This window comes from Stigmatopora argus, chromosome 10, assembly GCF_051989625.1.
Source record: "Stigmatopora argus isolate UIUO_Sarg chromosome 10, RoL_Sarg_1.0, whole genome shotgun sequence".
Lineage (NCBI taxonomy): Eukaryota > Metazoa > Chordata > Actinopteri > Syngnathiformes > Syngnathidae > Stigmatopora > Stigmatopora argus.
In genome coordinates, this window is record NC_135396.1 from 11,823,970 (window position 1) to 11,851,281 (window position 27,312).

Below are 27,312 nucleotides of genomic sequence, written 5' to 3' on the forward strand. Positions count from 1 at the left end.
GAGGCGGGACACCCTTAATTGATGGCCAGTCAATCGCAGGGCAAAGATAATTAATAAACAATTGAAAGACTAAAAAGAAAAAGAAAACAAAAAACACGATTCGATATTATGAATTGGTCAAGAACTCAGTTGTTTTCAGGCAAGAATGCGCATATATTAAAAAGAAAAGTCATTCTTGCGCGCGGATAGTGGTTATACATTTAATGAATAAATATTATTTGATTTAATGGCACACAATTATTCATTAGAAGTAAACGTGCTGGATATAATCGCCGGTCATTGTTGTTTTAACAACAATAAAGGGGAGTCGGTCACATTTTTTTACATCAGTGCGCTCCTGATGTTGCTCCGACTTTGGTGAAGACGATCAGAGTTAGGTGGGCGTTGGGTGGGCGGTCCAGATCGACCGCCTTTTCCGGCGGAGAACTTCTTCCACGTGACGATACTCGGCCGGAATAACACGGTACCGGCTTCCGGGAAGACTTTCCTTCCAGCCGGCTGTGCGTTGGACTCAAGGAGACAAAGGTAATTATAAATGGGTTTACCATCAATTCTTATTTATATAACCAGCGTCGTAGCATATATTCAGCGATCGTGGCGTAGAGCCACAGCTGACTCATTCATAACAATTCTCGTGTGTAAGTAAACACTTCAATTTTCCGCGGTGTAATGTGTGTTACAATTGTTTGATTAATGTTGATGTTTTGCTGCCGGCAAGTTATCACGCCGCTAGCATCACACGCTTAAACAATATTAATTGTGTTTCTTAATTTGAACACTTAACAGTACTTACTTAAAGTATAACAAGGGGGAAAATAAACGAGTAATACAAATCGTAATTCTCGTGACTTTGTATAGAACGCTTCCAGTTTGAAGCAATCGATTAACACTGTTTTCTAATGTGTTTACCGACTAAGGTGCTTTCTGTTATTGGTCAATCGTGTTGACAGTCTAAAGATTATCTCATTTTCCGAGAGTCTTGGAATATCACCGAGGTGTCCATTTCTTGCTTAACCTCTATATTATGCCTGAACACGCTCATTATCGTCACTCCACGACAAGTGCAGAAGTCCAGCAATCGGACATCGTTCTGGTTCAAGATTGCGGAGGCCTTTTCCATCCGATTACTGCCCTCCACATCTTGCTGTTGTTAAAGTCCCCCAGCAGAACAAGAAACTCCCCAAAGGGCACTTTCCAGCACCCTCTCCAAGGACTCCAAAGAGGGTGCGTACTCTGACCTGCCGGTTGGTACATAGGCACAAACAACAAACAGGAATCAGCCTCCCACCCAAAGGTGAAGGGAAGCTACTCTCTCATCTAACAGGGTAAACCCCAGTGTAAATGCATCGAGCCGGGGGGGTAGTATGCCGGCGTATCACTGTGGGCAACTCTAGCGTGGAAAAGTGTCCAAGGGGGGCGGTACGAGATCATGAGCTGTGTTTAGAGATGAGCCTGATTATATCCAGTTGGAACTTGTCAACTTCACGCAGTTGAAGGCTCCCTCCCAACCATTGCGGTGGCATTCCACGTCCCAAGAGCCAACTTCTATAGCTGGATTGGCATGCCTACGACCCCTCCTTTGGCCATTACCAGCTTCCTTTGCACCTGACATCCTTGGGAAGGTGAATTTGTGTTGCTTCTGTGGCCACTGCCCAGCCGGCCCCTAGATTTGCAGTCTCCCCACCGTGCCCCACCCAAAGGCTGAGCTCCAGCTGACCTGCGTCTGGATGGAAGAAATCTTGCTTCCTTTTTGTTTGCTATCGTTTAAATTTATATGAAAATCTTAAAATCACAGTTTCCTGTCAATTAATCCCTGTAAGTATTTTGAGCTAGACCAGCAACTTATTTTTTAAATGCACATCAGTTAAATAAGTATTAAAATGTTTTCAATTTTCAGCATTTAATGATGCGTTCTTTTCTTCAGATTCCTCATCCCCATGCAGTACTCAATGAAATGAATAAAACACAACAGCCTATAACAGGGAAACCCTCCACCTCCCACCCAGCCCAATCCCCTGCTGTTTCACAGGTAAGGAACTGGTGATAGGCAACTGTGGTTGATAGTACATTGGTGAAGGACATTTTATGGATTGAATTAAGAGGCTAAATATAATTTTAAAAAATCATTTAAATCAGTGTTCCCCAACATTTTTTTTCTCCAGAGACAGCTTAAATGTAGGAATTTTCATGTACTGGCTTTCAAAGTGTGACAAAAAATACAGAATTCAATCACTGGCATGAAACCAAATGTTAAGCATTTGAAAATTCCCGAATACGGGATGAATAAAGTTATCAAATCCAATCCAATGTTAATTGCATAAAGAATATAACCCACCATAATAATAAGACAGCTGATGATCTTTTGAGCTGTGTTGATCACCCTCTGCAGGTTTGCTTTGACTGACTGACTGGTCAATTTATTGCCTCCAGTTAATATGCACATCTCTGTGATTTTGTTTGTGCTGATAAAGAAAAGCTTCAGATCACTGCTAATAACAGTTTCCTTTTTTCCTTCCCCTTTCTCATGGTCTTTGGGGCTGTGCTTTATACCTTTGACTGCTTAACTATTCTGGCTTGATTTCATTTTGCTGCCTAACATCATCTGGAAAATTAGATGCAGAAAATCAATAAGGAGGCAGCATTTTGTCTTTAGGCGGTTGAATCTCACTTGTTGATTCATCAATTAACTCTGCAGCCATCAGATGCTAGAAGCCCACTTTTTTGTGCCCAGGTTTAATACCACTTAATAGTAAAATGCCTTTAGAATTGTACAGTACAGTAAAAGATAGTTACACAATTAGGACACAAATATATCATAGCATAGATGGATATCACTTTTTACTTATACTTTTTTCATGGTCCCCTCACTTTGTTTTCTCTCCCTCTATTCTTCATGGTTCTCCTTTTTGGATTCGCTACTGTCGACCTTCTAGTCCTACTTCAGCAGCAGACCAAGTTTGCCTCCCAGCAGCGGGCCTCGAGTTGTTCCAACCAGCAATGCCCCTCGGCCAACTCCCACCCATGTCTACCAACCAGCCCCTGGTTCCCAAGTGATGTTGCTTCCTGGACAACACTTGCCCATCCCAAGCCCACCACAAGGGGCAACCTATTTTATACCAGCACAGGTAGAAGCAAAACTCCTGGCACGGAGGTAGTTAGGCCAATCACTGGATGTCAGTCTCAAAGGGGGATGTGAAATGCAGGAATGGGGGAGTTAGGTACAGTACCCCATACCTATATTTTGAATGGGTCTACAGTACACACTATTCACGTAACTCGTTATCATATCGTATTCATAATGTATATGTGACCATTGCAATTACGGAGTATATCCTGCTGGTCCAAATGCTTCATCACCACGCCATGTGATAAAAAGTTTTACAAAGTTCAAAGTTTATTATAGGTAAACAATTGAAAATGTGTGGTTGGAATGCACTTTGGCGTTTGGAAGTTGATGACCCCTTCCCTAAAAATGAGGTGGTTTATCAACTCAAGCCTTTCGAAAGGTGAGCTCAGCCCCCAATGGCCTAACCATTTCTGGGGGTGTTGGTCTTTACAACAACAAAATCTTTACAATTAGAAGGGTTGAAAATCTGAACCCTCAATCTCTGAAAATAAATGCAAATTATTTAGACCAGTTGAATCCTCTTCAAGTCTGGTCTTCCATTCTTTGGAATTCTGTAGGTGCACAATTTGTTTACGGTCTAGTTCACATATGGTAAACAATATACAAAGATACAGACATCCAAAGAAGAAGTAACAAATTTGGCGATTGTATCTAAATCTCCAATTTCAAGCTTGCAGATATGACACACCTTTTGAGCTGCATGCCTACGTCGAAGCTAGTAGCGGAAAAGTGTCAGCACATTCCATGTTTGTGGATGGCACAAAACCCAAAATAACAAGAATGCCTGCACATTGTTCCTAATACAGTCGCACACAATGCTTTACAATCATAACAAGGGAACTGTAAATAGAAATTTAATAGCTGAGAATATCTTTGAGGTTCTTTTTTTCCCCCAACCAATAGTTTTTTATGCACATTCATTCATTTAACATTACCAACAATTGTAAACCTCATAACAATTTGGTGAGAAAAACAGGTTATCTATTTGTAGTTTATATGCATTGCCCTTTAAAGGAAATGTTATATCCCTACAACTTGGCCGCTTCGTTAGTCAGCAATTTGTACAGTCAGGCTGCTACAGCATACAGATCTCTACTCTCAACTCTATCTGTGGGAGTAATAGCTTATAGAGGAACAAGCAGGAAAGCCATCCATCCTACCTGCTGGTACATATTTTTTTATTTAGTAAACACTATTATTTAATAATATTGGCCAGGATGCACCTATATCTAGGATAGTTGACAGTTAAACTTCTTTTTACAAGCAATATGAGGGTGTCACTTATATAGATTAAATTGTAAAAGTTATATAGTCATTTCATTTTTTTTTTTTAAACTGGTAAGTGTCTTATTTTGTGCAATAGGAAAACATTATTCCCATTTTTCAATATAAAATATAATCCATCTTTCAAAATGCATCACTTGCAACTGACATTTTCACATCTCATTGCATTTCTTTTTTGGGTGAGACCAATTCTGGTATTGGTATTTTTATCGCTCCACATTATCACAAATGAATTCAACTTTGTATTGTACCACTTTGTGACCCTAAATTACAACTATTTTTTTCAGTACCGTTCATCATCCTTTGTGGCTACACCCCAGCAATATTCTGTATCAGCTGGAACTCCAGGTTTCTACCCAAATACAAGCCCGGCTGAATATGGTAATTATCGTAAGTAGTTGGCACGCAATCGGAATTACTCACACACTAAAGTATGGTTAATGTTTTGCTCCAAACATTTTAAAATCTGAAATTATACTGCTAGCAGTTTGTTTGCCTTCACAACGTCATGGGTGTTCTCAAGAATACTATTCAATAAAAATAATTTCACCATCCGTGAAATGTCTACAACCTGACGGATGTAATTATGCATGACGCAAAAGTCTTTTTTTCCCGAAAAGCGTGGACTGACCGGTTGAAATCCAAAAAATAGGTTTCTGTTTGTGTGGCTCTAATTGTGTTTTTTAAATCTCCAATTTTTTTGGTAGTTCACCATGTTGTTTATTGCATTGAGGATTCCAGGAAATGTGCATATGAAGTGCATTGTGGTATTGGTCCCTCCTATAATGGAAAACTGACTGACTTGTATGGTGGTAGGGGCAGGCCAGTAAGCGGTGACAAAATGTGCGTTTAAACGCACCTAAAAACAGTAAATCCTCAATATGACTTTTACATGGTAAATAAAAATATCATCCATCAAATTGTAATATCAGACAAAATCTATATCAGTTAACGTACTTGACATGCATTCTAAAGCCTCTTGATGTAGATAGGTTATTTTATTTTCTACTAAATTTCATCAGTCAGATGATGATTGCTTCAGCAGAAACTTCATTGTTTTAACCCAACTCGTCTCATTAATGGTGGAAAACGAGCTGCCAGTGGGAAACCTCCTGGCATGCTCGAACTCTGGGCAAGCCCTTGTCAACCCTATTCCAAACATTCTCTGCCCGCTGTTCTTGTTCTTTGAGAGAGCATGCTCCACAGGGGTCCCTGGTGACACATCACTATAACCCCTTGCAACGCTTCATCACTGCTTACCTACATTTTAGCTTAACTGCCAATTTAGTTTTGAGTGGAGGCAAAACATGGAAGAAACTAGAGAGGAAAAAATAAACATTATTTATCCTTCATCAGCAACAATCATATAAAAAATAATTAAAAAGAATGAGCAGGATTAAAACAAACCTGATGAAAGAAAATACAATTTTATTTTCAAACTGTTTTACTATACCTTATGTTATAAATCTACATTGAATACTGCACATTGAATATGAAAAACAAAAAAATGCATACGAGTTATTTACTACAATTGAAAAGTCTCATTGCTGTGCGCAGGAACGTTCTGCGGTCATGCTCTTTAGGGTATAGGGTTTATAAAAAAGTCTCCCACAGAAGGAGCCGCTAAGGTCAGAGGGAGGAGTAAAACAGGCACGCTGAAAGAGGCAGAACTTAACGCTGAAAAGGTCTTTTTAGTGGACACCTGGAGAGGGAGAATTATAAAGGGACTTTGTAAAGATCCACTTCCCCTCCATTTTTCAGCCTAAATGCAATTTTGCCATCAGGTAGACATTCGACATGGGGAATCAGGGGTCTCAAGAGGGGGATGACTCTCAGGGTAGGTGTCGTTGACGTGAACGGTATCTCTTTGCAGCACACCCCCACTCCTTGCTCTTGCGCCTGTGTTTAATGACTAATATCTCATGCCTCTTATTTACAGTATTAGGACACTGTCCAAGAAAACCTTCCTTCTTCTGGCTTTCTCATCTTGAGCATGCTCTTCGTCTCTTAGTCTATCTTTCCCTCCCTCCTGCAAACTATCGTATGTGGGTTTTGACTATATTTAGGCTGTGTTGCTCTTGGTCAACAATGCAGACTCAGTAATGCGAGTTGGACTGTAATACAGTGGAGTTTAGTCAGTGTGTAGTTACTGCTGGACTGAAATAGAGGCCTTTTTAATTTGAACATTTTGTTCGCCATTACTTCTTTGCATTTAATTAAAAGGTGACATTGAACTGTTGAGGCCAGTTACAAGGCCGTCCAATATCAATGTCTTGTTGACATTATTGACTGGGTGATCCAACAAAGGTGCGTTGAACTTGTATTACGGTTTTAACGAGGGTCAAGTCAATTATTTACTTTTACTCAGACAGTAATTAATTGAAAAATATAAACAGTCTTTACTAGTAGAGAGAGCTAATAGAACAGTTATGACAATACATTCTGTTGTGTCATAGCCTCAAGGCCTACATTGGCCTCTTGGGCTTTTAAAGATATGTAAATACAAATTGCTCTTGTGAATTTTGAAGATGCAGGTGCTATTCTCAGTTTTACTGATACATTATCCTTGGAAAACAATCAGAGTAATTACACAATTTTGTTTTGAAACTGAAAATCATTATAGAAAACAATGTATTTTTCTGGTCTCCTTTTTCTTAAAATTTGAATTCAAGTGTCAGGTTGAAAACGGTTGATTATCTTAAGATGCAGGTAATAATTCCTAATGTAATATTGGTAATTATTCTAATTCCTGATGTAATAATAGTAATTATTATATGTAATTGCTAATGTAATAATAGTAATTATTATAATAATTATTATAATTCCTAATGTAATATCAATCAGATGTATAAGACGGCTAGAAAGAAAAAAAAAAAAATTCCCCCGTAATTTTGCAACATTTTTAAATGATGAATTCAAACAGGTGCCGCCTGATGGTGTAGGGCTTCACTCGCCTCTCACTCGCCTCACTTCGATGGAGGCAGGCGCGGGCTCGATTCCTGCTGGTGGCAGTATGATTGTGAGTGTGACTGGTCGTCTGTCTCTGTGTGCCCTACAGCTGACTGGCCACCATTCTAGGCTGTAGTCTGCCTTTCACTTGAAGTCAGCTGGATAGGCTCCAGAAACCGCCGCAGTGAATTTCCCGAGTGCGGGATGAATAAAGTTTAATCTAATCGAAACCTCTTACGAGGATGCGCGGTACGAAAGATGACTAGAATAAATGATTCAAACAGATATACAAAAAAGAAAGTTATTTGCAGTTATTTAAAATGTGAAGTACATTAATGGTCATTAACAAATTGAATATGTACTAAACCAGCTAGAAAAAAAACATCTGTTTTCGATTGTTTCAGACAGATGGAATCAATTCGAGGTTGCACGATGGAATATCCCGATATATTGCAGAATATTTTTTTTAACACTTAGTAAATAGGTAATGGGATCTGCTGTTGATTTTGTCTTTATGTGGCGTAACACAACTGTTTGTCCTGGTCCACAGGCAACGTATGAGTCACCCTCTGCCAGGATCTGCAATTTTTTTCAAATTCAAGATTAGCCCAATTTTGACTGGGAGTGAGTAGGCAAAAGTAAAAATGTTCACTATGATAAACTTATACCTATCACCTACAGTAGATGAGCTGCTGCTGTTGTATTGTAAATCATTAGAATAAAATGTCTTCCTCCCTTAAAATGTTTGTACTCCTCACATGAGTGATTGTGGCTACATAGACTGCGTTGCTGTGTTACATCCTTTGTGTCTCTTTGTCAGGCTTATGTTAGTGTCATCTCACGATTGTTGGATTAAGCCTGTATGTTTTGATTAATAGTGTTCTGTCTGATCCACAGCCGGGCCCTACTTTGCAGCCCATCCTCAGTTTACACCGCCGGTGCAGGCAACATCCGTCATTATGAACTCTGCCCCTCATCAGCAGCAACCACCACCACCGCCTCCCCAACACACTCATCCCAAAAGGGAACGTAAACAGGTCAGTGTTCCAAGAATGGAGAACACTTTGCTTTATTGAATGGTACCCAAACAATGAGTCATGTTAGATTTTCAGTAACCAGTCACAGTCTATTGTGAGGGCAAGAAGACTTGAACTAGAAACCTCAGGTTAAGTCATAACAGTCAGCCGTAAGTTAGTCATTTGTGTTTTCATTGACTCACCTTCATGCAGTGGTGTGCGGTCAGGGCCTTCAGGGCCTTCTCTGCTGGCCTAAGAAATATCTGAATCACAGACTGTTAATTATATTTTGCCCATGAATTAAATAATTCCTAAATGTGTCAGCTTCCTTTCATTGCTTTCCCCCTGGTTGCACTGCTTCCAGCATTTTACCAATTACATTTTCAGCCATTATTTGTTGCCAGGGTCAGAAATCTGCCTCAAGGCCTTCACAATCAGTTCTGCAGGCTCTGCTGCATTAAACAAGCGTCGATAAGACTGTTGCTTTAACCAATCAGAATTCGATTTGGTGACACCAAGGCCTTCTCGCAGGCGTAGGGATACGTCATTGCCTTCTCGCAGGTGTAGGGATACGTCATCGCTTTCACCAAGGATGATTGGCTAGTGATAGAGTAGGCGGGCCAAAGCCAGAGTGAGCCAGCCAGTGCTCGCAAACTCCACCCACAATGGCCGACGGAGGAAAACATGGATTTGGTTGCAGTTTTGCTGACAAAGCCAGACGGACTTTTCCAGAAAAAAATGGACATCGTTAAGAAAGCGTGGTCAACTCCAAAGCTAGCAAGCCTGTTACAACTGGGAAAAGGGTTTGTCCGCCACTTTCAGTTCGCTAACTAAGAGCGCTACCCCTGCCTCACGGGCTCCGAGGAACACTGCAAATTGTATTGCTGGGAGTGCTTGTTATTTGCCACCGATCGACATGGTGTTTGGAGCAACACTGGATTTGCAAATTTGACTTGTTTAACTAAAGCAGCAACAAGACACCAAAGCCCTGCCGGACACTTACAAGCAACGGTGCTCTCCAAAACTTTTGGGGAAACCCGGGTGGAGTTACAGTTCAGCGAGCAAATGAGCAGGGAAACGGAGCGCCACAACAAAAAGGTAATGAAAAACAGGGAAATCTTAAAAAGTTTGATAGACTGTGTAAACTTTCATTTCGGGGACACGATGAAAGCGCTGCATCCCCAAACAAAGGAAATTATGTGGAACTTCTTTTTCATTGCTGAGAGAAACACGGAGTTACATTACCACCTGTCCACTAATAAAGTGTTTAGTGGCAGGTCGGGCAAAATACAAAACAACCTGATCACTGCTATTGCTGAAGTGATGGAGGAAGAGATCAGAAGGGAAATAAAAGTACTGTTTGTCTCTGTAATAGTGAATGAGTCTGTGCGGTGTGCTGATGGATTTAAAGCACATCTGGATGATTTTGAATTAAGTTTTTTTGCTTCACACATTTAATGGCATTTTTGAGCATTCAGACATGCTTTTTTTCAATACTACAGAACAACAAACTGGATGTACATTTTTTTTCTTGCAAGAGTAAAGGAGTTTTGTGACACAGTTTAGCGCGAGAGGAGCCGATATGAGGAAATCTACGAGGCCACTGAACGCAGGGCGGGTGCTCCAAGCGTATGAAGAGGTCAAGCGCAAGATTCTCACGCGCACTACCACCAACTCCACGACAGGATTCTGGACAATATTATTTGCCAGACGCGGACCAGATTTCAAGAACACGAAAGACTGATGTTTCTCTCCCTCCTCGACCCGCAGATGTTTCGGGAATACCAGAAAACTTTCCCACATGCAGGCTTCTCCAGCTTAACGCAGAGCCACGGAGCACTTTTCGATCTGCCTCGGCTAAGAACAGAACTGATTGCAATGTATGCCACGGATGATTTTACAGGAAAATCTCCCACTGATCTCCTTGACTTCCTTCAGCAGAAAAATCTGAGTGAGAGCATGGGGCGGCTGTACACATTAGTGGGTTTGACAGTGACCATCCCAGTGTCCACTGCTTATGTCGAACGGACATTTTCACCCCGAAACAGAATCAAAACCTATGCCAGAAATACAACAGGACAGACTCGACTGCATTAGCTTTGATGGCGATAGAAAAGAACTTCTTGATGGACCTGAAACGCACGTGTAATCTGTACGACAGAGTAATTGAAATCTTCTTGAGGAAAGAAAGGAGGATGGATTTAGTGTATAAATAAAAAGAATTTTTGGTGAGTAAAATGTCTATTTTCCTAAATAATATTTCATTTTTTTAGGTTATTATTGATTATTTTTTATGAGTCACAGCTGTAGCTGCATTAAAGGTTTTATAGCCATAAAATACTTATTGAGGGTTGGACTGATTCACAGACAGCACTACTGAAGGCCTAGGTGTGAAATGCACGGCCCGCCACTGCCTTTGTGTTAGCAAAAATTGCAATGCAATCCAGATAAAACCAGAAAAAAATCAATATTGAAAAGGGAAAAATCTTTGCGGTCTTTTGGTTTGTTCTATTGTTTTGGTTCTGAAGAGGAAACAATGAAAATATAACCTGGTATTTTTTATGTTGTTCTACTGACATGCAAAGATGAGGTCAACTAAATGCCTTTTCATGGATATTAAAATTCTGATTTACAAAACTACTAATCATAACCCAGCTAAAGCAAACTCATTAGGATAAGAATGAACAATAAATTGTCACTTGTCAATAATTGGGGGCTAACCTATTTCACCATATTTTATGTTTCTCTCTTTTATGGTAGAAATAGGGCTGTCTACGGTGATTAAAATAGTGGTGAACAAGATTGTAATATGAGTTGCTCTAAAACTATGCTGCCGGGGTCCTATATCCAGTGTGTGTTTTTTCTTCTCTCTGAAGATGCCCCCCCTACACCAATCTCTTATGATGTAATGACATTTTTTGTTCTTTTTACTAGTTTTTAAGACTACTTTCTCGTGTTGTCTTATGTGGCTATGGGCACCCTTCAGGGGATAAGATGAAAGTCAGTCAGTCTAGTGTCTGTAAAATGGATTGAAATAACATGAAATAAAATTTGTAAATATTTACAGTCTGCCAACCAGTTGCTGTAAATAGATTCATCCAACGTGTGAAACGTTTATAGCTTGAATAAAACCATTTTACAGACACTGATTAGCATGTAGTATCTGAGTATTTCCTATAACTGTGTCCCTTCTGGTTGTTTATCAGTGACTGAGGTTACCTGTGCTTGGACTTTGACTTGGTCCAGGCTCCAGGGAAAACCATGAGAAAGAGACATTTGGGAAATAATGTCGAGCAATTGCCTGAATGTGTGAATGTTTTTTCTTAGTTTGTTTGTAGTCCATGCCAACTGTGAAAAAACTGAAAATTACTGGTAAAATGCATGGTTGCCTGAGAAAGTTTTTGAATACCCAAGATGCCTCAACGTTAGCGTGGCTCTGTGTAAATGACCAGAAGGCCAATGGCAACATACTGTGGAGTGGCATACAAAGATGTGTACACCCTGGGTTGTTGTGCATGCCAATCTACATGCAAAGAGTTCTATGTGTTGCACAGATAAGGTTTTTACAATTTATGTAACAACCCTCCTCCCATATGAAAGGCTGGTGTACTGATTGTATGTAAATCATAAGCTTTTTAATTGTTTCTGCTTTGAAATTGTTTACTTAACATTCTGTTCATCTATTTTATTCTCACTGCATGTCAAAGTAGAAAAAGCTAGAGGAGGAGGGGCTGTGTGACATGTCAGCACATTGCTCAGCTCCACGTGGCCAACTACCCCCCCTTCCCTACTGAGTTCTGTGGCACTCCCTCTTCCCCTTCGGCTGGTTTCCTCAGCTCTCTTAAAACTATTGCAACATGTCTGCTCCGAGTGAGAACGAACAGGCCAATCGGTTGTCTTATTTACTGTAACTACAAGAAGCTCATTTGAATATAACCTTACCTACTTAATGCTCCTATTCCTGCATACTGTCCCCTCCCCAACTTCTCTTGTGGGCCCCTTTAACTCTGTTAGTTTCTGTGGGCGGGAGTTGCACATTCCAATGCCATAGCTTTAGAAGGCCAGTGGCCCTCCTTTTTTCTCCTCCCTGCTCTTTTCATCAAATGAGTGAAGGAGAGAGGGAGTGAAGTTTCTAGCTTACTTTCAGCACACCCCAGCCTGCCTCTGTTCTGTTTTCGGGACAGTTAAGATTAGCTAAAACACTCCACCACACTCCTGCTTTATGGTGTTTAATGTCAAGCCCGTAACTGGCTTGAGCAGCCACTCTACTCCAGGAATGAGAATGCTCTGTTAGGAATAGCTACCAATGGACTGGGCCCACCAAAGGTTAGTAATGGTCAGCAACTATTTTTTTTAGTCTTGACGTTTAAGGGAATAGTCTTTGGTGTGCTTTTTGGCTTGAGGTTGAGTTAGACATTTTGTCCCATGACTGTGCATGTCACTTTATTTAGTCGCAGTCTGGCTCATACCAGTTTAATGGCAGCTCTGACTTGCTCGAAAAAGCATTTAGCAAGTGAGTGAGGGAGTAGGGTTGAGTGTTTCAAAAATTGTTTGTGCAACACATAATATGAGGTTGATTACAATTCTGCTTTTCCTTCTCCCCAGCGGCACAGCAGTGTACGCATGCAAAATTCTTGTCACATTGTGACGTGTCTCACTGTAAGAGTAAAAGTTTCACAGCCAACCAACACTACATTGAACTTGTATTTGATATTTCATTTTAAAGTAATTAAATAAATTTCTATGGTGGTTGGATGGGTGTTCTCCTTGTTTGAATATAAGAAATATAACATTTATTGAGTGATAATGCCAGCGGGTCATAGGACACGTTTAGAGGCAGGAATGAGGGATTCTCTCATTTACTACTTAGTCTTAAAAATGATTATATACTAATAGAATTTTATTGATAACCCGATACAGATGTTTGTACATACATACTAAATCCTTATTTTCCTTGACTAGGCAAAACTTTTTAAATTTTGCACTTTTTCTCATAGATTAGGATAAGAGACCCAAAACAAGGTGGTCGTGACATCACAGAGGAGATTATGTCAGGTGGGCATAGTGACTCCACACCGACTCCTCCCCAGGTAACTTTGGCTTTATTTTACTTTTATTTACTTTAAAGATGTGTTTGTTCATTGAGTTGCTCTCTCCAACTTTCTATATTTTGTCATTTTTTTTCTTCATTTTTTTCCAAGAACGTTTTGTTAACCTGGTAGAGAAATTTGGTTATGATTTGGATTTCTGTGGAATATTGTTATTAAAAATTCACCTTGATTTCAATGTTTCTGCAGGCTTCTATATCTGAATCAGACACAGAAGCGGCCCAGGCCAACGGTGAGAGCACCACAGATGTTGCTCCCGTGGAGGTCAGAGCAGGTGAGTTCCATGTGCCAGCATTGTGCTATACCAACTCAAAATCCTATCGAAAATAAAATGTAGCGGTTTCCAATTTTAGCATCATGGTCAGCATTATATCATTGGCTGCCATTGACAGCATTAAAGTCCATTTTGACTGGAATTCATTCATGATGGGAGATGGCAATTGAACATTTGGAGCCTGGGTTTGAATCCTTCATCTTAGAACTGTGATGTGGATGTGCTAACCACTCAATCACTGTGTATTACTTATTTATTGATCATTTATTTGTGCACTTGATGGTGTAGCTTTAAATGTCATTATACTTGTATAATGGCAATAAAAGCAATCAATTCGAAGTTGATTGCTTAATTATTCAATAATCAAGTCGCTTTGATACGTTTAATTGTCGCATTATCTGTGAGGAATCATTCTTTCGAATGCGATGTAACTTCAAATTATGTCGCAGACAAATTATTTCATGTTAAATTGATCGAAGTAAGTTGTTGCTGGGTAGTTATTAGAAGTAAGACAGTTTTGCATGGCATTAAAACAAACCCAAATATGATCATAATGTGTTTATTTGGAAACCCTATTACCCTTCTGTTAACCCTTTTCTTATCCAAATAGCTGGCCATATATTTATTTATTTTTTAATATCCCCTTTAAAGTGATCTCCATTTGTTATCGGTTTGTGTTTCATTGGCAAGCATTCTTGGTCTTTTGAGTGCTGGTAGTTGTCGCTGGATAGTAACCAGAAAAGGAAATATTCCAATTTGTTAAAAAAAAAAAAAAGAAAGAGCAGGATACCCAACCTTAACCCAAATATTGACTGCATGTCAATATAGTGTCTATTTCCCACCTACTTTGGTGATGTTTTTGTTTTTTTACATTCATTTTTAGGAACTGTAATATACTTAGATGTCTGATAACTAATTTGAAAATATGTATACATTTCAAGTAAAGTGTAGACGACACAGTACAATGCTTTACCTTTACAATAATTTATTTTTGTCCACAGATTCTGAGAGAAAATCTAACCTTATTTTCAAAAGGAGAGTGAAAAATATAGAAATGTTTGACAAAGAGCTTGAACTTCTATTTATGCACAGAGTTAAAATCACTAAAACTACAGTTATTGATAACAATATTATTCTTTGTAAAATCAGTAATATTTATCAATATTTTTATACCAAAAAGATGAGGATGTGTACAAATGATAGAAATGAGTATTAACCTAACATGCCTTAGAAGAAAATACATACTTTTGGTGTTTGGGGATGTCAATTTGGCCTTTTTCATAGGCATCAATTTCATTTTAAAATGTATTTGTAACTTACACAAAATTAATATATTATACAAAAATATTTGAAGTAAACTGATTGTGACACTAACAACATTTTTATTCTATTTTTTTCTTTCCAGATGACACAGAAAAACCTTTGCTGCTTCCTTTGTCACATACCCATGATATTTTTAAGGATGACATGAAGCCTCCAGAGGATACAGCCTCTGACGTCACACCTGCATCTATTGTTGCCACTACAGACATAATGTATGGCACCAAACCTCCAAGAAAACAAACCACAGAACCCCAGTCTGCTCCTGAAGTGCCTGCATACCCTGCACCCCTTTCTGATCCAAAGCATGCCTCCACAGTTCTTGCAAAGACGGTCACAAATCTTGAAGGGGTGAATGCGGAGATTAGAGAGGAGGTGCAATCAGAGGATGTTGTTTCTTTTATGGACCATTCTCTTACACCTTCCTCCTCCACCACAAATGGTGCTTCTGAAATTGTGCCAGAAAGCCCCTCAGTTATGTTGCGATCTGGTTGCCAGGAGTCTACTCTGGAGTCTCCCATTGCTCAGCCTGAGGAGATGAGCTGTTTCAATGGTTTACCACTTTCATCTCCACATATGCCTGAGGCTCTGCTTACTAGCACGGAAGAGTTTGATGACAGCCCCATTGCTGAGCCGGAAGTTACCCAACAACTTGACAATAAAACCTCAAAAGCAATCACTAAAGCAGTGCCTAAACCACTTATTCAACCCACCAACATATCTATTACTCCATCGGTTTCTACACAGAAACCTGATGTTCCAAATGAAACAGTAGCCCAGGGAGCATCAGAAACAGTTCCTCCTGTTTCCAAAGACTTGAATGGAAATGCCCCAATGTCCCAATCCAATGCCACTGGAGAAACCTCTTCAGTGGAGACAGTCTTAAAAGATGACCACGACTTACAAATGGTTACCAATACTTGCCCGGTTGTGCATAATACACATGCAGAGACTACTATCCAAGGTGTGTCACTTGGCAGTTGGGTATTTATAGTATTACATTGCCTAGTAAAGTATTGCTCTATTTTGCCAGTTTGTAGATAATTGTGTTTTGTCCCGGCATGTTTCAGCATTTTTTTTTGCAAAATGCGTGCAAGCATTCGTTGTTTACCGTGTTTATAATATGTACCTTTTCAGTACCTGCTGTGTCAGTACCAAAGAAAAAGCGGAAAATGAAGGATTTGAACAAAAAAGAGGCAGTGGGAGATCTATTGGATGCATTTAAAGAGGTTAGTGTATGTTATTTTAATCATTCAACAACTTAATTAGGATTTTTAATCAAAGTCCATGCTCACACATTCCGAACAAAGTGGTATGTAATGTGCTAGCGTTCATGTCTTGCCTTCACGTTTTCAGGAGAAAGTAGTTGTACAAGCAGAGAACGATGTTGTCCCAGCAACATTATCTGAAACACAACATCATACTCCATCTCCAGCAACTGGGAATACTGACATAACTCGGGCGGACAAGTTGGATTCTGAGAACATTCAGCCAAACCGTCCCGATCAGACCGCAACTAACAAGGAGTATCAATATAAAGAGGGTTGGTCCTTTTTACCACTCACTGCCATTTGGTTGCAGTTCAGTATGAACAAATAACTCTCGTTTTTGCATGCAAAGTTTTCCCCTCAAATTAAAGTGTACAGTATAATATGCAGTAACTAAGAATTAGTTCAAATTAGTTCAGTGAAGTCTCCTCAAAGCACAACATACATTGTAGGAGGGATGAGCTTAGTTTTGTTGCAGTGGTACTTTACCCCTGGAAAGATGGTTGTATTATGCTGTGCATTATTGTTGTAATTATAATTGTTTCCCAATATTTCTTGAATGGAGGCATCCGTTTTACATTTGGTACAATGGCAACGGGTGAATGCACAGGTTTATTGTACCTTGTGCTATCTAACATAAGAACATTTACCGATAGTTGTTTTGCCTGTCACTATACGTATGTCAATGGTGTATATATAGCTGACCAAAGACTTAAGGTATCATTTTTAGGCATGTTAGGTAAGATGACTACTCTGATGATAGTTCCAACTATAGTTTGGGGGCCACATTCACTGTATGACTGTTATCGTAACAATCTAATTGGATGATCCTCAACCTCGTTCCATCCATTTTCATGATTAGCATCACTAAATTAGGAAAATAAAAGTTATCTTTTAAGAAAAAAAGTATTTTACTTTCAGAACAATGGAAGCCAATCAATGCAGAGGACAAGAAACAGTATGACCGTGTGTTTCTTCTGGGATTCCAATTCAGCTCAGCCAGCACGATTAGGCCTGAGGGTCTTCCTGCTATTAATGATGTTGTCCTAGACAAGGTATCACTGATATTATTAGCCTAATAAACACTTTGTACAATACACTTGTACATAAAAACATCAGAATAGATCTCAACGTTGTAGAAGTGTTAAAACACTTCAATATATTTTGAAAATTTGTATTTTGTTACCTTTTGACACTGGAATTTAAATTGTGTCTTGCAAATACATCATTTGTCATGAGTATTGCAGGTGGTAAAATTGGTGTACAATATGGTTTATAGATGTATACTATATTGCTTGTATAGTGGATCTAACAACAGGTTTTTACTTCCGGACTGAATTGCTTGTTAGGGTGCATTTTCATCTTGGTGTTTATTAAAAGAAATGTTGATGTAGACTGTGCAAGATTCTCAGATTGTGATCTTGTGGATTGTTTTGCATAGGCTAATAAGACTCCTCTGCGCCAGCTTGACCCCAGTCGAGTTCTTGGGCTGAATTGTGCCACTGATTTCACACCTTCATTTACCAACCTTGGCAGGCCGGGTATGGGAGGAGGAAGAGGACCAGTAAGTTTCATAAATGCAATCTTATAAAGGTTACAGACCATTTACCTGGTGTTTCTTGTCTTTGGCCTTGCTTTTCTTAGCTTCCAGGTATGGGCGTAGGCTTAGGTGGCCCACGTCGTTCTCAGCAGATGCAAAGGAAAGAACCAAGGAAAATCATTACCAGTTTGTCACTTAATGAGGACGTGAAGCTGAACAAGGCTGAGAAGGCATGGAAGCCGTCCAAAAAAAAAGCAGAAGAGACTGCGGAGAATAATCCAGAAGAACTCAAGACACAAGATTTGTTTAAAAGGGTCCGCAGTATCCTTAACAAACTTACTCCTCAAAACTTTCAACAGTTGATGAAACAAGTGTCCGAACTTCAAATTGACACAGAAGAGAGGTTAAAAGGTGTCATAGCCCTCATCTTTGAAAAAGCCATCTCTGAGCCAGACTTTTCAGTGGCCTATGCCAACATGTGTCGCTGGTTTATGGGGGTATGTATTAATAACTTAATGATACTTCTTCCCAATCTAGACAATATAAGGCTAGATGATTTAACTACCTGGCAATGGATTTGATTGTTTTTTTTAACTTTTTAAAAACTTTGTAGCTAAAATTCCAAGCCTCAGATAAGCCAGGAGATGTGAACTTCCGGAAGCTGCTACTAAATCGATGCCAAAATGAGTTTGAGAAGGATAATGATGACAATGAAACCTTTGAGAAGAAGCAAAGAGAGTTGGAGGCTGCTGAAGGGGTACAAAACTGAGCATTTTAAATATTCTATACTATAAAAACAAATTACTTTTTTAAAATACATTTTTGTCAACTGAATATTTTCTCCCTCGGCAGCATGAGGAAAAGCAGAGATTAATTGAGGAACTTGAAGATTCTAAAAACAAGGCTAGGAGGCGATCGCTTGGTAACATTAAATTCATTGGTGAGCTGTTCAAGCTTAAGATGCTCACAGAGGTCATCATGCATGAGTGTATTGGAAAGCTACTAAGAAACCAGGATGAGGAGTCCCTGGAGTGTCTGTGCAGACTGTTATGTACCATTGGAAAGGATCTAGACTTTGAAAAGGCCAAGGTACAGCATGCACACAGTCCAATGCATCAACTTTTCAAGAAGGAAACGTATGAGACAGACACTAACCAATGAGTTATAATGTTCTTTAGCCTCGTATGGACAAGTACTTTCATCAGATGCAGAAAATAATCAAGGAAAAGAATACCAGCTCCAGGATTCGCTTTATGTTGCAAGATGTGATGGACCTTCGACAGGTAAGCTTATACACTTGAGAACGTTTCTTAGAGACATAGTTGCCTTGGACTCATACTTTGGTTCAATGTCACTTTAAATGCTCATCAAGCTACCATTTTCTAAATAATTGTTTTGGTTTTTTTACTATACATGTCCATAAATTCTCTCTTGTCCCATCTCAGAATAACTGGGTGCCAAGACGAGGCAACCAAGGTCCAAAGACAATTGACCAGATCCACAAGGAAGCTGAGTTAGAGGAGCACAGAGAGCAAATGAAAGTGCAGCATGCCATCATCTCTAAGAAAGAGTCTTACGGTGCTTCAGGAGGCAGAATGGGGGGAGCGGGTTCAGGGTCTCGTGGGGGATCTCACGCTCCTGGTCGTGGTGGTCCTCCACAAGATGACGGCTGGAACACAGTTCCAATTTCCAAGAATCGAACTTATGATTCAAAATTCAAATTCCCAAAGGTAATTTTAATTTATAACATATTCACAACACAAGCTTATATTTGCCTCCACTCTGCATCAAAACATAGTCCTAGAACAAAACATTTCACACAGAATTAAATGTGAAACAGATTCGATTTTATTTATGTCTGCATAGATTTAAGTACAGCAAAAAAACTCATTAAATGGGGTTAAGCAATAGAAATACAAAAAGGCCACAGGAAAGTATAAAGTTCATGCGAAATCCAAGTACCATCCAGTTATTATTTGTCATTTTAAGATTGACAGATGCTGAAGCAGCATTAATTTACCTATCAGATGGAAGTTTAATCTCATTACTCCTCTTTTCAGGCGCCTGCTTTTGATCTCCAGACTCAGTGTCTTTCTCCAGGAGGCAAAGGTGCTTTGAGTTGGGGTAAGGGCAGCAGCGGTGGTAGCACCAACAAGATTACAGATTCTGGTAGGTCACCATCTTAAACTTCCCCTGCTTTGATTTTGTACAACAAAAACCATTGTTTTGATTTTCCTCCTAGGCCCAGAATCTAACATCCGTCCAGCTACCAACACGCTTAACAGGTTCTCAGCTCTGCAACAGTCCTCGCCAGGCACTTCAGCAGATTCAGACAGGCGGGTTCCTCATAGGTAAAAAATACTTGTAATTATGTATTTGTGGGAGGCACATCGACAATTTCAACTTTACTTGACTCAATTTTTAGCTGCTTAAGGGCTAGGTAATTGATGCTTATATTCATAAACTTGCTGTGACAGAAACCAATAGATGAACCTAAAACTTACAAAAAAGGATTAAATTCTCATATTTCATCTTTTGTACTTTTTATTCTGTAGTTACGAGCAGTTAAACATCAAAAGCTATATTGTTTATACATTTTCTGAACGCCTCTATTCAGTAATTAACCTACTTCTAAAAGGACACAGCAGTGTCATTAATGTATTTAGCTTGTTTAGTAAAAAGAGTAATATTTGAAGAGGGCTGTAAATGACTGGTTTGGTGACTTTGAATGTCTGATAGATTATGATGCGCTCGCAGATTGAAATTTGAGAATTTATTTTCCATGACACTTTTTAATCGGTCTCTACATAGAAATAGCTCAAGTCGGGAGCGAGGTGAACGCTTTGACGCTGCCAATCGTGGATTTGATCGACGTGATGACCGGGATCGAAACCGGCAACCAATTGCCGCTACTCGCAGTTTAAATCGGGAAAAGAAAGAGCACAGTCGGGAAAGAGAGCAACATGGATCGGCAGATCCTGTCCGCCGAGTAGCAAATATGACTGATGACAGAGATCGAGGGAGCAAAGAGAGAGCTCGGAGTCGAGAGAATGGTATCTGACCAGACTTTATTTTTCTTGTTTATAGTCCTGTTTGACTAGTAGCACTATTATACAAGTCACATCATTTTGCAGTGTTGACACATTTTTGTCTTGTTTCAATCCCATAAACAGTGATAAGGGAAACACCTGTAACTCCTCCACCTATCCAAACGTCTACCAAGCCTACCTTGACTACGGAGGCACTAACCAAGAAATCAAAAGCAATCATTGAAGAATACCTCAATATCCTTGATATCAAGGTAAAACATCAAAATGTTTTTTTTCTTTTTTTAACATTAAAATACAGTAGCATTTCAAATGTGAAGCTTGTTTATTCTAAAAAAAAATCCATAAACGGTTATTGAAGCCGAAAAAGTGGTAATACAGTGTTACTTTGGAATAGAATAAATGTCGCTAATTTATTTGGGCTAAATTCTTGAGAAACACCATTGAAAACCAGCTCAAGCCTAAACTTGCACTTGTACTGTAAGTGATTTAAAAAAAAAAGCTAGACACATCGACCGTACAAACACTTTTATAAGTATATTTATATTTTTCAGACTAAATCGCTCTAGCTGAAGAATAGACAATGGAAGGGAAAAATATGTCATGCACTTTTTTTTGGGGAGTTTTAAAAAAAAAAACAAATCAGAATTCAAGAACAAACATGTAAAAGTCATCGTAAAATACAGAACAACAGACTAAATAGTCTTGTTAATGTAACATATTAATGTTTTTGGGGAAAACTATACACCTAAAAAAGATACTGTTGGGGGTCTGTGTGAAAGAAATATAGGACAAATATAGGTTGAATTAGCGAGTAGCAAGCCTTGGCAAATTATGATATAAGTGTGTCTTATAGTCCGTAAAATATGTAATAGTTTTTTATCTGTCCCCAAAGGATGCCCTGGAATGTGTGCAGGAATTACGTAGCCCTCAGCTATTGTCTGTGTTTGTACAATTCGGACTGGAGTTTACAATGGAGCGCAACACCATTACCAGAGAGAACCTAGGCCGACTGCATTACCAGCTCATTAAGGCTGGCATCCTCCCGACAGAACAGTACTTTAAAGGGTCAGTATGGAACGTCAAAAGTCCTCCTCATACATATTTAACTAAGGTGTTGCAGTGTCCACACTATAATAGATGAATTTAAAAAAATCATGTCAATCTCCTCATGTATATTATAAAAGAGCATAGTAATAAGTGTATGTTTTCAACATCAAGAAAATAGGACCAGTAAGCTTACTAGTATTAGCACTGTAAACAAGCCAATGTTAACCATGACTAATAAGTCAGCACCAAGGCCAATTTGTATAACACTGTATATCAGTTTGAAGTTCTATTTCTTTCAAATGCATAATCACTTAAATAAAATGTTTTCTGAAGATCCAAATTAAAAGTTTACAATGGGGCTTGAGAGGGCTGTTCTTTTTTCCTCAATTATACTAGGGTTTATGAAATGTGATCACCCACCGCTAACTCTTTTAGTGTTCGGGTCCTGACCCTGTTGTCAGAAATTAGATAAGCCCATACATCAGAACATCATACAAAGTCAGAGCATTGTTTTGTTCTGTGTAGGCTTCATGAAATCTTGGAGTTTGCGGAGGAAATGGCAATAGACATCCCACACATCTGGCTCTATCTGGCAGAACTGATCACTCCCATGCTCCATGAAGGAGGCATCCCCATAGGACATCTTTTCAAGTTAGTTCTCATTACCTTTTTGAATGTTCAAAGACAAAATGGGAAATATTCTCAAAAGATGTGAACATTAACTATTGGATTTTACAGGGAGATTTCAAAGCCGTTGATCCCTCTGGGCAGAGCTGGAGACCTGATTGTCCGTATCCTCAATTTATTCTGCAAAGAGATGGTGAGCTCATCCATTTGACTGCACACAAAATATCAAGATTGTGATACTTATGTCACCAGCAATTATGTCAAACACAGTAAAAGTTATGGAAAAAGTTTTCCAAAAGTTGAATAGTCTTTTTTTAAGATGGTATGATTCACAGGTCAAGCAAAAGTTTCATAAAGTCATTGGAACCAGAACATGCAGTTCAGAAAATCCTAATCAATTGGAGAATTATTGGTTTAATACACTATTCATTATCTGTGACCATGCATGTCATAGCAAAATGAGGCTGGATGCTAAGAACCACAACGGCTATTTTGAACCAGTAAAATCTCTTGTTCATAAATGTTGTTGTGAATGTTGCTTTGTTCCCCTTTGAGCAATTTGCTGTTTGGTAAACACAAATGTTTGCACAAGGGTAATTCATCATATGGTCAGGTACAGAGCTAAACATACCAATGGGCCATAAATCAGGATTCATTTGTACATCACTAGGCAGATACTTTACGTGAGATATTTTCCTTTCCACTCATTACACGCTTCTCAGTAAACCTGTACATGGTTCAATTGCATCAGATTTTAGTATAGTAAGAATAGCACATGAGCAGAAATTGAATACATGGTGTCGTTCTTCTCTGAATGGATGAGTGTCCACACTGCATGACCAGACCACAAGTGCTGCCACAAGAGTGGGATTGAGCAGGCAATGTAAATGTCACACATGGTGACTGACGCCTCAAAAGTCTGAAGTAGGCCATAATATTCAAGGTTTCGTCATACTGTCTGCCTTGGGACAAAATATGGTGTGGTAATCCTGTACTTTTAATAAAGCTTTAGTGCAAATAGTTTAGGAGGCAGATCACTGATAAAAAAATCTTTTTCATGAGGTTTGTAAATGTGTGTATTCCTTTAACAGAGCCAAAACAAAGTGGGCTCAATGTGGAGGGAGGCTGGTCTCCAGTGGAAAGTCTTTCTCCCCGAGGATGTAGATGTCAACAAGTTTTTGACAGAAAAGGTAAAGGATGACAGCCTCGCTCTGTCTACTTACCATGTTATGCCTCCTTGAAAGATTTATTTCAAAGGAAAATTTAGGATAAAAGTGTTATTGGTAACTTCATTGTATTTTGTTTGAAGAATGTGATGTTTACACTGGCGGAAGAGTCTGAAAAGAGCAAAGCCAAAAAGATGAACTCCGCAGAGCTAACCAGACAGCTTGAAAGACTGATCCAAGACAAGGCCGATTCTAAAAGACTCAATGACTGGATTGAGGTTTGTGTTATTTTTGATTGGGTTTTTATTAGGATTTGCTTCTATTTACTTCATGAGTGGCATTTGAACTGGCTTCTTTAATGGTGCTTGTATGCCACCCTATGTTTGTTCCCGTTGTGTCCATCCGCTTGGGATTGCCTCTGTGTAGTTGAAGCTGATGACACATGCTAAAGTCTGGATTCTGGCCGAGCGCATGGAAAACAGTAGTCGAGACTTGAGACAATATTTAAAGTGGTAACTGTCTTACATTTACGCCTCTCCATTCTACAAGCAATCATAGCCATTGAAAAGTTAACAACTTATCATTTAAAGAATATTAAAACCCAGTGGATTTTAAACCTAGGATTTTTTATTGGTGCATTTTTAGCAATGCTGGGGCCAAGAACGCCAAAGCTATAAAGCTTTGTTGTTATGGAAACCATTTCGTTGTTAACAATTCTTCATTGGCAACAAATCATTTGTGATTGGTCAAAGCAGTCTTCAGTAAAATGTTTTGATCAAAATAACCGAGTACTTACTGTTCGGTACACTTCTATTTGCTCAATGTCCTCAGCTCACCGCTTGGTCAGACAGAAAACATAAAGAAAACATATAGTGGCTTATGTTATTTTATCATCCAAGCTTGCCTTTGCATACATTGTTATATTCTATTATTTTTAGACAAAGTTAGTTGGTACCTCTGTTTGTCATTTTTATATCATTAACTTACTTAGTACACTTTTTTGGTTTAGATGAATTATGCATTCTTACACTGTCTGTGTTGTCTTTTAGGCCAACCTAGATGAGCAGCAGATGACCTCCAACATGTTTGTCAGGGCACTGATGACCTGTATCTGCCAATCAGCAATCATCTGTGAGTTGCTTTCATTACCTTCCTCATATTTATATTAGACCGGAATGTTCTTCATTTTTTTTAAATTATATTTTCACACTTGCTATGCAGATCTTTGTACCTGCTGCATATAGATATAACGCAAACCAGGGATGTTGTGGACCTGTGATTAGGTTGCTAGGTGGTAAATTTTCAGCTAATGTCTAAATCAGTGTTTCCCAAACACTGTGCTGTGGCACAGTGGTATGCCATTGGAAATTACCTGCCAAGAACTCACATTTTAATATTCTGAGAGAAAAATTGTAATATTACAAGGTTTAAATTGTAATATTGCAAGATTCAAATCGTAATATTGCAAGATCAAAGTTGTTTTGGTGCTTTTTTTTAAAGTTGTATGTCTCAAGGCACTCTAGATTCATCCCATATTCCAAAATCATGCATGTTCGAACATAGGTTTGAATGTGAGTGGCAATGATTTGCCTGTATTTACCCTCTAATTTGCTGCTTTGGTTTAACCGCAAAGACTACTAACAGGTGCTACAGAACAGATCACTGGGTATTTAACCAAATAAGTTGTTTCAAATTAAACTGCTATATGCTGTCAAAGTTATAAGTTAGCTGTCATGTCCTGCTTGCTTACCTGTTCAAATAAATACCCCTCAGGTGAGAATCCCTACAAGGTGAATGATGAGATGATCAATCAGAGGGCAGAGTTGCTGCAGAAGTTCCTAAAGGATGAGCAGAAGCAGTTGCAAGCTCTTTATGCCTTACAGGCTCTGATGGTGCGCATGGAACAGCCAGCCAGTAAGTGACTGTGTATAAACAATGAAGTATTTGCATAAGTGAGTACTTTCCTGTTTGTTTTAAAAGCATTTGATTGATTTATTTAACTGTGACAAATCTGTGCCATTAAATGTCTCTTGTCATACTTTCAGATCTGCTGCGAATGTTCTTTGATACTCTTTATGATGAAGATGTAATCAGAGACGGCGCCTTCTACAAATGGGAGTCGTGCAAGGACCCCGCCGAGCAGCAGGGCAAGGGCGTGGCCCTCAAGTCCGTCACTGGCTTCTTCACATGGTTGCGCCAGGATGAATCTGACAACAGTTAGGAGTCCAACAGTTGTACTGGTGGAGTTAACTTTGGAATCCTTACAAAACGGGACACCAGGAGGAGGAGGATTTAGACCAATGAGTTGGCAAAATCCTTCGTCAGAAAATGAGAAAAAAATGCAATAAAAAAAATCTTCAATTAGGAGAGTTTGTATTATCGATCGAGCTTTCGATCATGCTATTTTTCCCCCCCCTGTAATTTCTTGTGCCTTAGATTGTATTAATTGTAATAAATCTACGTGGCGAGAATAGAAATAGTGAGAATGCAAAGCAGTGGGAGCTAATATCAATTACTTCAGTATTTTTTTGGTGCGTGTTTGCTATGAAGTTTAACTACGAAATGGTTTTCGCTCATATCTGCAACATTAGCCGAAAAATGTATAAAAGCAACAAGAGGCTATATATTTTTGATGACTTCATCCGCTTGTCATGGAAACTCCTCAAAGACATCCAGTGTTGATTTGACAAGCCACACTAGACGTTTGGATTCTTTTTTTTCAGAATTTAAAGTTTGCATCTGTTTTATAGTACAATTTTAAAATTGGAAGGAAAGTTGGACTTTTGAAAAGTTGGCGGGGGTCATAACATATGTGAGCCCCTACTGAACATGGGTCGTCGCCTTAGTGGTTGGATTTAAATTACAGTTCCTTAAAATGTTTTTTGAAACTCCTCTTCATAAAAACTTTAGAAAAAATGTCTAACAGCAGATTCTGCAAGCCTTTTCATTTTGATTACTGGAAATTGGAGAGTATCATATTCTAATCTTATTTCCTTTCTAAAATAAGGTGGAATTTCCATATTCTATTTATTTCCTCAACTAACTGAAGGTGCTTGTATTTTTCAAATCCACGCACAGTAATTGCAGTGAAGTCAAAATTTGTAAATAGTTCTTTCTGCTTTATTAAAAAGATATTTAAAGAAAAGTATGCCTCTTCCCCATTCAAAACTGGCAGAACTAATAAAGATTGTTTCAGATATATAGCTGTTATACTTTTTGTCACAACTCTTTGCATAAATAGTACAATACAAAGGCCTAAACGTTTCACAAATGCAGCACCTATTGGACAATTTCCCGAATTGTGTTTTATTTGTAACTTTTTGTCACCTGTCGATGCAGTGGTTCTTTCAATCGACTTGAATGTGGGCTGCGTGGGTCTGATTCCCACTTTGTGGCGGTGTGATTGTGAGTGTGAATGACTGAGCCTTTTTTAAGTGCTTGAATTCAATACAGACGCACAGTATTTTTAATGTGATACTTCTTACTGAGTGATAGTAAAAAAATAAATAGTTGTATGTCATAGCAAGGCAGACTCG

The 27,312-nt window shown here is 38.9% G+C and overlaps 1 protein-coding gene across 1 annotated transcript; it reads left to right on the forward strand.

Moving 5' to 3' along the window:
- Window positions 1–388: 388 nt before the first annotated feature.
- Window positions 389–26,975, forward strand: eif4g1b (eukaryotic translation initiation factor 4 gamma, 1b). The gene is made up of 29 exons (XM_077611519.1): window positions 389–525; window positions 1,925–2,029; window positions 2,934–3,125; window positions 4,699–4,801; window positions 8,258–8,397; window positions 13,374–13,466; window positions 13,674–13,758; window positions 15,164–16,042; window positions 16,216–16,307; window positions 16,435–16,621; window positions 17,268–17,401; window positions 17,788–17,910; window positions 17,991–18,383; window positions 18,500–18,643; window positions 18,739–18,975; window positions 19,065–19,169; window positions 19,332–19,616; window positions 19,947–20,055; window positions 20,129–20,237; window positions 20,698–20,939; window positions 21,060–21,187; window positions 21,829–22,001; window positions 22,509–22,634; window positions 22,722–22,803; window positions 23,702–23,800; window positions 23,920–24,054; window positions 24,826–24,907; window positions 25,550–25,690; window positions 25,822–26,975. The coding sequence occupies exons 2-29, from the start codon at window positions 1,955–1,957 to the stop codon at window positions 25,995–25,997; spliced, it is 4,869 nt and encodes a 1,622-aa protein (XP_077467645.1). The 5' UTR covers window positions 389–525; window positions 1,925–1,954; the 3' UTR covers window positions 25,998–26,975.
- The last annotated feature ends 337 nt before the right edge of the window (window positions 26,976–27,312 follow it).